The 12,742-nt window shown below is 52.3% G+C and overlaps 1 protein-coding gene across 8 annotated transcripts in view; it reads right to left on the bottom strand.

Moving 5' to 3' along the window:
• Positions 1-1,814: 1,814 nt before the first annotated feature.
• Positions 1,815-12,742, bottom strand: part of LOC142982246 (uncharacterized) — a 30,937-nt gene continuing 20,009 nt past the window's right edge. For 3 of the 8 annotated variants that reach the window (XM_076128655.1, XM_076128663.1, XM_076128661.1), the window contains 8 exons: positions 8,846-8,998; positions 5,420-8,760; positions 4,582-5,100; positions 3,105-3,241; positions 2,875-3,022; positions 2,430-2,533; positions 2,208-2,329; positions 1,815-2,069 (listed from right to left, as the gene is read on the bottom strand). In XM_076128655.1, the coding sequence (XP_075984770.1) occupies positions 1,946-2,069; positions 2,208-2,329; positions 2,430-2,533; positions 2,875-3,022; positions 3,105-3,241; positions 4,582-5,100; positions 5,420-8,760; positions 8,846-8,998 (4,648 nt within the window). In that variant the 3' untranslated portion in view covers positions 1,815-1,945. The other 5 variants (XM_076128660.1, XM_076128662.1, XM_076128658.1 and 2 more) reach the window with 5 other exon arrangements.

Raw genomic sequence — 12,742 nt, 5'->3', positions numbered from 1 at the left:
GCGTTGGGCATGGTAAATCTAATGCATTTGGTTTTCCTTGAATTTAACAACAAATTGTTGGCTGTAAACCAATTGAGAACCTGTGTAAGAGCACCATTTACATCGTCAAAATCAGTTTTCTTACGATCTACTTTAAATATAAGCGACGTATCATCAGCAAATAGTACGATATCACACAGATCCTGTACCTGATGTGGCAAATCATTAATATAAACCAGAAAAAGGAACGGACCAAGGATGGAGCCCTGTGGTACCCCGAGACTAACCGCAGATCCAGTGGATCTTGACCCATTTATGTCTGTATAATGCACTCTCTCAGACAAGTAGGATGCAAGTAAGTCAAGTGCCACATCCCCAATTCCATAGTACTTAAGTTTATATAAAAGAGTATTGTGGTCAACACAATCAAACGCTTTGGAGAGATCGCAAAATACCCCAATAGCATCCTGCGACATCTCCCAAGCATCGAAAATATGCCTAATAAGTGTGACCCCTGCATCGATGGTAGATCGACCCTTTGTAAAGCCAAACTGTTTGCTGTGGAGTAAATTATACAAACTGAAATGGCTTTCTAGTTGCTCTAATATAGCCCTTTCAAATATTTTGCTAATAGCAGGCAAGATGGATATTGGCCTAAAGTTACTGGGCTCAGTTTTACATCCGTTTTTAAACAGAGGAATTATCTTACTGTGCTTCATTAAATTAGGAAACACACCTACATCTACACATCGATTAAAAGTTGCAGCTAAATGAGGTGCTATTTCAGCGATAATACTCTCAAGTAACTTGACAGAAATACCCCACAAGTCCGCAGTATTTTTGGAATTAAGCGACTTGAATACTCTGATTACGTCAGAGGGGTTTATATACTTAAAATAAAATGAGACATTGCACTGACTCACATTGCTCCTAAGTAATGATTCTGCTTTAGCGGTAGAGGAATTTAAGGAACTAGTCGTAATGACTGGTATGTCAGAAAAATAATTATTAAATGTTTGAGCTACGCCTAGGCTATCTGTAATAACCCGATTGTTAACATTTAACTCGAAGTTGTGATCGGGTGGTGTTGATCGTCCTGTTTCATTATTAATAATATTCCAAGTTGTTTTTATTTTGTTGTTGGAATTTTTAATCTTGTTGCTTAAATACAAAGACTTAGCAGCAGCACAAGATTTTTTAAAAATTTTTGAATAATTCCTAACATATTCAAGAAAACCTGGATTGAAATTGTATTGTTTCATGGCATACAGCTCATACATCCTAGCTCTACTTTTGTAAATTCCTACAGTCGCCCAATCGCAAAATTTCAGTTTTGTATTTTCCTTAGCGATCGTTTTTTCTTTAAAAATCGTATTAAACTGAGATTCAATAACGCTAAACAAAGATTTATAGAGATCGTCTGGGTCATTCTGAGTAATATCAATGTTGGAAATCAAAGCACCTACTATTATTTTAACACTACACATACACATAATTATTATTGTGTGTTATGGCTCGAGCTTCATTATTATTGCTTCTTTGTTTTTGTGTATACCGTCCAACTTAGATTGGCATTTTACATTTGTGATTGTATTCCGTGCAAGTACCTTGCTGGGAATACAAGTTTCGTTTCATCGTCCTAAACGATGACTCTCAAGACTACCAAAATCAAAGCGGCTTTTAACGTGTTCATTTCGTCTTACGGCTTTATTATTATTATTTTTTACTTTTCCTCCAGACACGAGCAGTGTTTGGGCTCGAACCATCATGGATAGAAGATAAGTGTACGTGTTAGCTGATAGCTAGTAGTAGGTCGAGAATAAAACCACTCGTCATATGTCAAATATATAAATGTATTATTATTAGAGTAGTGCGGTGCGGCGGGGCCGGGGCGGGGCCGGGGCGGGGCAGGGTGGTCGTCCACTGCTTCGTTCAGCTAGCACTAGGAGACTAGGAGACTAGGAGTCTAGGAGCGCAGGTAGTGGCGCGGCGTGTAGACGCGCGTGAGGTCGCGCTCGCTCATGGTGGGCACGCGCGGCTTCAGCTCGGGGATGATGGCGCAGCCCAGCACCGACAGCCCGTTACGAGCCCTGCCGAACCAAACAACACGCCTTCTATATCTGCGCTCACAAATACTCAGCTTCAAAGCGATCTATTGTCACGTTCTGAAGTAAACACTCATGGAGCACCGTGGACCGCGGACAAGTCCTCGACGTTCGTGACCGTACCTGCGTCCGAGTGTCGTTGTGGGTGTGTGCACTGTGTAGTGTGCGTGTACCTGATCGGCGCGTCCTCGTTGTCGGGCAGCCAGCAGTGCAGGGAGTACCCCCGCCGCGTCTGAAACAACCGCCTTCTAGGTGTCAATATGCTTGCCGACTCGCCACCACGCGCTCACAGTGCACACTGGCGCGGCTCGGCGACCACAAAGCCGTGCGTCGCGACTGTCATACCTTGACGGAGCTCTTGAGCTTGCTGCGCGACGCGCGGTACGTCTCCACGTCGGGGAGCTGCTCACTCGATTTTCTCGTACTCTTCGATGCAAGAATCGAGGAATCTGCAACATAGGCGCGACAGCAATCCAACGGGCGGCAACGGGCGATATCGCAACGTACTCACACTACTCACTTGTCTGTCTAGTACCACTAGTTGGCGTGGCTCGACTTTTATCTATTTACTACACTGACTTTTATAAACGTTGTTTGTATACAACCAGACCTGAAACAATTATTTGTGGATCGCACGCAATTGTTCCGTGTGGGAATCGAACCCACGACCTCCCGACGCAATGGGTTCTGTTTCTTATCTTTTCACACGCTGGTTATTTTTTTTACAATTTCTTCAATGGACTACTAATTTATTATATGTATAGATTTACTAAAGTGTTAATTATATTACCGAGTGCTTCCTTCTTCATAGTGAGCGTGAGCTTGCTGTCGGTGCGCGAGAGGCGCGCGTGCGGCGCGGCGGGCGGCAGCGGAGGAGCCCGCGGCCGCGCCGAGCGCGCCGAGCACGAGCACGCCGCGCAGTGCCGGCACGTGCACTCCTGCGACACGCGACACCACATCACGCTTGTAGCATTGCGTGAACAAGTATACGCGACGACAAGTGCGCTACGAGGCATGTACCTGACAGGGCTGGGGCTGCGGCGCCGAGTGTGCGGGGTGAGGAGGCGCGTCGCGCTCGTGCGGAAACCGCAGGCGCATCTCGACGTCGGCCGGCAACGCGGCGCGGCACGAGCCCGCCACCGTCACTGACCACCCGCCTGCATACATCGCACACGTTCTAGCCCATCATATTATATGCCATATTTTATGTGGGAACTTACTCCGATCTATATAATGCCATCAAAAACATTCTGTAAAAACCTCAAGTCTCGCCGTAAAAAGTTGTGAGATCTATATAATACCAAGTCGATTAATCTATTTAGTCTCTACTTAAAGGGCCTTCTGTCTTAAGTTATTACGTATGTTATTATCATGCCAATTTAAAAAAAAATACCTTTAAAACAAATAGACCGACCTGGCCATCGCATGATTTGATTATTAGTATGTATCACACTACACAGCACGACAAGAAGTTAATGCTCCTGAAATGTTAATGGCGAATTTGTGTTTTCTTGCGATGACCAAGTCGATCTATTTGTTTTAAAGGTATTTTTTTTTAAATTGGCATGATAATAACATACGTAATAACTTAAGACAGAAGGCCCTTTAAGTAGAGACTAAATAGATTAATCGACTTGGTATTATATAGATCTCACAACTTTTTACGGCGAGACTTGAGGTTTTTACAGAATGTTTTTGATGGCATCTCACTTCTTTTTGTAGAGCGAGCATAAGTCCAATTCGTATGGAAAGACGTTTTTTTTTCATAATTCAACATATTTTCCTATGGGAATGTTGTTCAGTTTCATGGTCTAAATACCCTTACCCACCCTATACCCCCTCCCGTTATGCTTCATATAGTAGGTACCTATTTAAACCTATTTATTGTATTTTCTACAGTAATAATAATTCATTAACTGCAAATGTAACCTTGTAATCTTATACATTTATATAGGATTACAAAGTTATTGTTGCAGTTGGTGTATTTAGAAAACTGGACCGAAATTAGAAAATATTCAATTTTTCCCATGATTAAGACACTAAACCCTATTTGTAGTCTAAAATTTAAGCTTCTAAGTCTGCTAGAAGTACCTTAGACTTTTGATGATCGGTGAGTCAGTGAGTCAGTGAGTCAGTGAATCAGTGAGTGACAAAATTCAAAATTTTAACAAGTTGTCATTCGTAAACTACTGGTTCAAATTGACTGAAATTTTAAATATACCGTGTTTATACAATGACTGATTAGTTGCTGAAAATCCAGGCTTCTTGTTTTATCCACAACGAAATTATAGGGGTGTCAAAAATAGCCCGAATTGCTTCGAGAAAAGGATGTTACGGCCGTGCCGCTTTTTTTTTGCTCGACTTGCGGGGGCACTTCCGTGCCCCCAGATATGGCTAGGCGTTTTATAATAGCAATAAGATTTCGTAATGAAGGTACACAGCGGCGTGCGCGCTGCACTCAGGCTGCTAGCACTTCGCCTTTTGCTTCGTTAAGTACCTGTCGCGTCGCGTGGGTCAGGCGGCGCGGGAGATTGTGCGGGCGCAGGCGGCGGGGGCGCGGGTCGCGGGGGGCGCGCGATCTCGCGGCGCCTGGCGGCTCGGCGCGCGCGCCCCGGCGCTAGCCAGCGCGGCGCCAGCGAGCACAGCAGACTGCCGCCCGACTCGCTGCTGTCGCTCGACGTGCCCTCCACCTCGCCTTCTGCACTCCCGCCGCCCTTGAACTCCGGCAGTTTGGCGGGATGTACCGTGTCATCTTCGCTCCGGTCCAGCGAGTAAGTTCTAGTTTTTCGTTTGTCGTTAGTCGCGTAAGGTTCGTCGGGCGAGCGCGCCAGGTCGTCGGCTCCGGGCGCCACTCGCTCGTAGGATAGGGAGCGGCGGGCGGGCGGCGCTCGGGCCCTCGGGCCGCGCTCCGGCCGCGGCGCCTTCTCGGCGCGCACGCTCCGCCGCGCCTCGTACTGCGGGGGCACCGACCGACGCGCTCGGACGTCGACCGGTTCGACGGCCTTCTCTTTGACACCTTCGTGCGAATGAAACGACGGTAAAATATCTAAATACTTTATTTTTCAAACTGTTACATAAATGCTCTCGTAAGCCTAGTATAACAAATAAATAATTCGACATCAGTATCGCAGCGCACGAAGACGGGTGCCGCTCGTGAAGTCTACGATTCGTGGGAGGTCCGTCGCTCGCGGCTCGGCCGAGGGACGACAAGTAACTAGTGCGGTGTGCAGCTAAGTGCAAGCGTCAGTGAGTGCGGCGCTACTCGACGGGCACGGAGGAAGCGGTGGTGCGGTGCAGCAGCGGGGGTGCGCACGAGACGGGCGGCAGTGAGGTACCTTCCTCGGAGAGGCGGGCCGCGCCCGGGCCCATGCGGCCGCGCGGCGGCGGCCCGCGCCGCGGCCCTGCGCCCGCCGCGGGGCTCGGCGCGCCGCAGTCGGCGCGCAGCGGAGACGTGGCGGCCGACTTGCTGCTCGGCGACGTCATGGTAGTCTGGTGCTTGGAGCGCAGCGCTCGCTTGTCGGCGTCGCTCATGGGAGAGGTGGCCGCGCTCTTCGTGTCCTTCGATCTTCGAAGCGTGTCGGCGGTCGCGGGCTGCGTGCTCCGCTGCTTGCCGTCGCCGCTTCTCCGCTCCGCTCTGAGCGGAGCGGGAGCGGGCGGCGCGTCGTCACAGTCGCGCTCGGAGGGCTCGCGGTACTCGTCCACGATGTCGGGCGCGGAGGCGCGGCGCGCGTGCGCGAGCTCCTCGGCGCCGGAGTCCAGGCTGAGGCTGCTGCGCTCCTCGGGGATGATGTCGAACACCTGGTGGAAGCGCAGCGAGTTGGCGCGCTCGCGGGGCTCGTGCGGCGCGGGCACGGACGCGCGGCGCGGCGGCGGCGAGCGCTCGTGCTCCGCCAGCGCCTCCAGCAGCATGTCCGCGATCAATCTGTTCGTGTTGCCGTTCCGCTCCACTCCGCGAACGTCGCCCGACGATTTCCTGTTGTTGTTGTTTTTGTGAAATTCGCCGTTGGGTGACTTCAGTGCTCTCTCGTAAATTGGGACGGGAATACGTGACTTTTTGTTTTTCGTGCAGTGGTTTTGATTTTCGTCAGAGTTCGTGGTCTCCGGTGAGCTTTGCGAGCCATTAACGTACTCCAGAATTTCGAGTATCTCTATACACTTGTTGCCGTCGTGTATTTCGGACTTCTGGTATATTCTCTTGGCGGCGCGGTCGTCGACGACGGGCGGCGGTCTCAGCGACAGTTTGCCGTGGACGTGATGGCGCTCGGCGCGATCTCTCGTCTCTCTCGCGTCTCTCGTGTCGAACCGCACGGAGCCGTTCTTGATCGCCTTGAAAGGCTCCCGGGCGTCGATGGGTTCGAGCTCCTTCCTCCAGGTTCGTTTGGCGACGTTCTCGTCCGACTTGGAGGCGGGGATCCTGGCGGGCCGGTGCTTGATGCGCATGCACTTGTACTCGTCCTGCGCTATCTTGGCGATGACGTCGTCGATGAGCGCGTTGACGATGGCGAGGCAGTCGCGCTCCACGTCGCGGCGCGCGCGGCACGACTGCGCGTGCTGGGAGCGCTCGCGCTCGCGGCACGACTCCGCGTACTTGACGCGCTCGCGCTCCAGCTCGCGGCGCTGAGCGCGCGTGCGCGTGCGCCGCGCACACTCCATGCGCAACTCTCGCTTGCGGTGTCGTCGGTACAGCCTCTGCTTAATTTTTTCGGGCATCCGATCGGCGACGTTTACGTTCTCCTTGTCGCAGTCGCATTCGTTGTCCTTGATGCCGATGAAGAAGGACTCGGGCTTGTCCCGGGGCTGCGGCGTGTCGTCGCGCCGCACGTTCTCGGGCAGCAGGTCGAGCACGTCGATGGCCGAGCGCACCAGCTCGCCTCTCCTGCCGCTGTACGCGCGGCGCAGGAGCACGGAGCGCGGCGAGTTGGGGTCGTCGAGGCTGTCCACGAGGCTGGTGCAGTCGGAGCCGATGAGGTCGGCGTCGTCGGAGGAGGAGGTGTTCACCTCCATGGAGTCGGTGTGCGGGAGCGCGGAGAAGCGCGGCACGACGGGGTTGTCGCCGGCGGCCGGGAAGTAGTTGCCGGCGCCGACGCCCCCGATGAGCTCGGCGGGCGCGCGCTCCGCCTGCTGCGCCGCGAGCGCCGCCTCCGCGTTGTCGATGAACACGTCCACGTTGGAGATCTCGACGTGCGAGATCTCGGGCATGACGGCGGCGGCGGGGTAGTCGGCCGGCGCCAGGTTGTGCAGCTCGTCCTGGAACAGCTTCTGTATCTGCTGCAGCACGGCCTGGTTCACGTTCTCGTGGTGCAGGTCGAAGGAGTCGCAGTCGCAGCGCGCGCCGGCGGGCGGCGCGTTGTTGTTCGACTCCACGCTGAGCGCCTCCTCGCGGATGGTGAGCGCGGTGTGCGCGTCGTTGTTGTTGCGCTCCTCGTGGCACAGCTCCTCGTTGCCGAAGATGATCTGGTTGTTGGAGGTGGGGCTGAGGTGCACTATCGTGTTCACTCCGGTGTTCTGTAACTTCACCTTTATCTCCTTCTCGACGATGCTTATCTTTCTATCGCTCCCGATCGACGCGTTCATACACTCCAGCTGATCCGTCAACGAGTTGAGACTCTCCACTAAAATATTCGATACGTACTCGTCGATATTAATGTTCTGTGTGTTTCTTAGAGCGGGCGGCGCCGGGCGCGGGTTGGGCGGGAGTCGCTCGGGTGCGGGCGCGTGAATGTCCGGGACGGGGTTCACGTTCAGCGTCTCGGAGACGACGATCTCTAACACCTCGTAAGACGGGGCGGTGTCTATGGTTAGAGGCTTGTCGTAAGGCAGTACGCGGTCGTCGTCGACATCGTCGCTGGCGGACTTTTCGCTGATTCGTCCGTCGATGTGTGCGCTCCTCGTCACGAGGTCGACGGGGCGCAGGGCCTCCTTGGCGGTGCACAGCGACGCAGAGAACGTGTCGGACGCTTCGCTGAGCGAGCGCTCGTCACTGAGAGCGCAGTGCGCGTGCGCGTGCGCGTGCGGCGGTGACGGGTCGCTGGGCGCGGACGTGTCCTCCGCCGTCGAAGACTTGATCTCTACAGTGGCGGTGTCGGAGAACTGCCTCTCTGTGAACTGCGGGTAGACGTCCCTTCCGAGTCGCTCGTCGAATTTGGAAGCGTCGCTGTCGGTGAAAGGGTCCGTGGTCGCGTCGACGTCCGGGTCGGGGCGGTGCGCGTGCGAGCGATACGTGCACTCGGAGGTGTCGGCGCGCGTGGCGCGGTCGCGCGACTCCTCGGCGCGGTCGTAGCTGTTCCGCATCGCGGCGCGGAGCATCTCGTCGCTCCCGCGGAAGTCCCGCGAGTCGAGCCGCTGGCGCTTGGGCGTGGCCCAGCCGGCGGCCGCGTGCGAGTAGCGCGAGGACGCCAGGCCGCTGGACAGGTGGCGCAGCTCCGAGCGCGAGCCGTCTAGCGAGCGCGTCTCGCGGCCGCAGTCGGGCGCCGGCTCGTCGGCGCAGCAGCAGCAGCCGCGGCAGTCGGCGCGCCCCCACATGCGCCGCATCAGCGCAGACTTGCGCATCAGCTCGCGGTCACGCCGCGCGAACCTGTGCCCGGCGTCGCCCGGCGCCGGCGACGCCGACGCCGCCGACCGACTGGTGGCCGGCGCGCTCTCGTCCGAGTCGGACCTCTGCTGCGCCAGGCGGTACCTGCGACATACGAGAGCCTCGGTCAGTACCAGGGTTACACGAACACTACTAAATGATCGTTAGGACACAAATCAGTCAAACTCACTTCCTCATGATAGTCTCGGGCACGGAATAGCGGCGGCGCATGAGGCCGGGCGAGGCGCCGGGCCGCGCCAGCTCCGCCAGGGGCGCGTGTTCCATGACCGCTGGTTCCTGAGCGGCGTATTCGCACGTCACCCGCGACCGACTCACTGCTCCACTGAAAATACAAACAGACATTTATTACGTGTCTCTGACAATGGCAAGCATATGTAACGAAATAATAATTTCCACCTGGCCGATATTCGGCTACAGCGGCCAGTTTCATTGAAATCGGCCAACAGTCCAGGACTTTGTTTATAGTGTCATAGTGTGTGCACAATACACAGGCACACTCTCTATGTGATATGATCGTATGGGACTGACGGCTTTACGTGCTCTCCGAGGCATGGAGGTCTGTGGAGGAACGAGGTGATCGTGTTCCTCCAACAAAAAGGGAGGATCCTCCGACCAGGCGAGTTGATCATGCCTGGTGGGCCTAAGCTGCCCGACTGTTGTAGACGGGAACTCGTATATATAGTCAGTTGCAGTGTAAACTTCGATAGCGCGATTCAGGACTTGTGACGTCAGTCACACACTCACACTGCGCGTGGCGGTTGGTTGTGCGCTGGTTCTAATAGATGTCGCTGTATGTAGCGATCCGCTACAGGTCTACAAGCTCAACTTCCTTACTCCGGGCAGTCTTACAGAAATTCTCAACAGTAAATCCAGAAAAATCTTTTTGGCCCTAACCATGATTCAAACCCGAAACCTCTGCGCGGCAATCGCATACACTACCAAGTGCTCCAAGAAGCGCTCGAAGGTACGATACTTTCGCACTAAATATAGTGTCGGTATTTGTCTGAGGCTGCGTGCACAATATACGACATCGGTCAGAGAGAGCGGTGCATACAACAGCAGCGAACCAGAGCGAGCGAGCGTGCTGAACATGGCGAACATATTTGTAGTATATGAAGTGGTTTAAGAATAGAAGACGTCGGTGGAGTGCGGTGGCGGCGGCGACGCACGGCGGTGCCGGTACGAGCCAGTACGACTACAGTATGCAATACTGCTGCAAATATATTTATAAAAGAGTACTTGTGAGCTACATCATGACAGAGATAGAAGTAATTCGTTCTGAATCCAGTTAGATCTAGATCTACAATAGATAGTAGGAGCGGAGGCGAACACGCTGCGGTGAAGCTCGGAGCGTGGAGCGCGTCGCAAGTGGTCACAACAAAACAACGAGCACGTGTCACATATCTGCGGCAGACGCTCAGCGCGCTCGGTGCTGCGGCTAATGACACCACCGCGAGTATTGTGAGCAGTGTGACACACGCGAGCACCGCCCGCGCCGACCGATGACCGCCACCACGCCACCACGCCGCCACGCCACCACTCCGCCACGCCGCCACGCCACCACGCCGCCACGCCTCGACGCGACATACCAACAAACAAACAAACATGACGCGGTGTGGAGCTCACTGACCGAAGACGCGTCAAGTGACGGACGCTGACAACACATTGCTCACTAACGACTATTTAATTTTGTAAACATCGTTGACATTGTATGATAACAATCGACAGTCACCTCGTTGTCTATTAATATTATGATATCTGTTGTTCGTGTACGAGCTGGGTGTTTACATTGACATAAGTACTTGTTCCAGCTGTCTTCCTGGGACGAAGTGAACACTGTGCGCAGGAGCAGGTTCAACAAGGGGCCCTCATACTGACACACGTGCACTATTAATTACGTCGCCAACACCACCTCACCACACACACACACACACACACACAGACACACGCGTGTGAAGGAGATATTGTCCTGACGAGGTGGCCCCCCGCGTCACGCCACGCTCCACACACGCTCCACGCCACGCTCCATACATGCTCCACACATGCTCCGCATTAGTTACACGCACAGCGACACACGTGAATCACAAGCTTTGTCCATAATCTGAACTTGTTATATTAAATTAATCCTAATAGTCATGTGTGATGTAGGTACTCATATTTACACGAGGAAGTCCACATGTTTAGGAATTTACAACAATATGTTATTAAAGCGCTTATGATTGAATGATTCGGTCGGCTGCGGTGTATGTAAGGCACGTGTTGTTTAGACAGTTGCATGACGCTCAGCACACTAAGCGTGGGCCGCATGGTTTCATTCTCGTCTGTGTGGTGGACAGTGGACCGAGCTCGGCGCGCCAGCCTCACTGCCACCACCGTCACTGAACACTGGATACTGGATGTACTGAGTGTACAAGTGTACACTACTATACTATGTATAAACAATATACATACACTCGTACAGTACACACACTGATTCACAAGTACAATGGTCACTACTGGTTTGTCGAGTATATGCCAGTGTTCACAAACTTGTTTAAGTGAATTATTCCGCAGCGCACAGCTCACCTAACTGCATAATTACGTACAGCGCACAAAGACTAGGTAATGTATACGTTACCACTAGCTGTTAGTGTGTTACCTAGTGTTACCTAGTGTCACAGTGTGACAGTGTCGCAGTGTTACAGTGTCAGTACACGAGTGGCGAGAGTCGCTCGACCGGTTCAGTGGTGGTCGGCGGGCGCGCGGGCGAGGGTAACTACTGCCACATGCACTAATACATATCATTCATGAAACACAACACTCTCACTGTATCGCGAACCACTCCGTGTGTACACAGCGTAGAGTGTGTCTCGTCATGTCAATGATACTCGTACAAGGGATATAAGGGAGGCTTGTTAAATGCTCAGCGGATGAACGTTGTCTCAGAACACTGGTTAACTCGCGTAAGTCGCGTAATGAAGTAGAAATCAGATCAGCATGTTGGTGTTGCAGTGTTCACGTGTGCACTGTGTTGGAAAACATTAACAAGAAAACATGTTTAGTGAAAAGGAACCATTGAATAAACATGAGAGGAAAATACATTACATGTTTTATTAGGGCGTGACCGGAGGCTGGCGCGTGGCGCGGACCCTCGCTCGCTGCTACTCATCACACACATCACACTCACGACGTGCAGGATAGGAACTTTGAAGTAATACGCACAAATAGCCGATAGTCAGTACAAACAAACTGTACAAGAGATCACTTACTTGCCTAAACTCAACAATAACGTTAAGCGCGGAGGAGTGAACGAGTCAGATCTCTCTCTTTGAGGTGAGAGGAATAATTGATAAGCGCCAAACATGATTGATTGTTCGTAGGAGTCCCTTTCATAAAATGTATCTGAATAATTTGCTAGAACACGTGCGCATACACTTGTACACTTCGTACTAATATACAACTAGTGTACCTAGTAACTAGTAAGTATGTAATGAGTTTTCCTAATAGTTTCTGCGTTAAACCGATGAAATTGAGTAAAGTTTATAAACGACTACAACAAACGTGACAGTACGTGTGTGAGAGGACATAAGAATTGAGATCAATTAATCTATACTAATATTATAAAGCTGGAGAGTTTGTTTGTTTGAACGCGCTAATCTCAGGAACTACTGGTCCGATTCGAAAAATTATTTCAGTGTAAGATAGTCCATTTATCGAGGAAGGCTATAGGCTATATAACATCACGCCATTAGGAGCAGAGTAACAACTAAAAATGTTACAAAAATTAGGAAAATTGTAACCCATTCCCTCTTATGTGACGCAAGTGAAGTTGCGCGGGTCAGCTAGTCGTTAACATTAGGCGTCATCATTGATTCTGGGAAATAGTTCAAATAATGCAGATGTGTGTAGACGGCAGTAGGTGCTGTGTAGTAGTGCAGTGGAAACATACCACGAGTAACACTAGCACAGCGCGTGGCGACAAGTGGCGAGGAGACAGGAGTATCGCGTCAAACGAATCACCTGAGTCTATGAAGAACAAACCTAACTCGAGTTCGGTTCATTTCAATATGAGCCTCTTATCACAGAA

This window comes from Anticarsia gemmatalis, chromosome 21, assembly GCF_050436995.1.
Source record: "Anticarsia gemmatalis isolate Benzon Research Colony breed Stoneville strain chromosome 21, ilAntGemm2 primary, whole genome shotgun sequence".
Classification (NCBI taxonomy): Eukaryota; Metazoa; Arthropoda; class Insecta; order Lepidoptera; family Erebidae; genus Anticarsia; species Anticarsia gemmatalis.
Note: the sequence above shows the minus strand (reverse complement) of the source record. Positions and strands in the feature narration are given on the sequence as shown.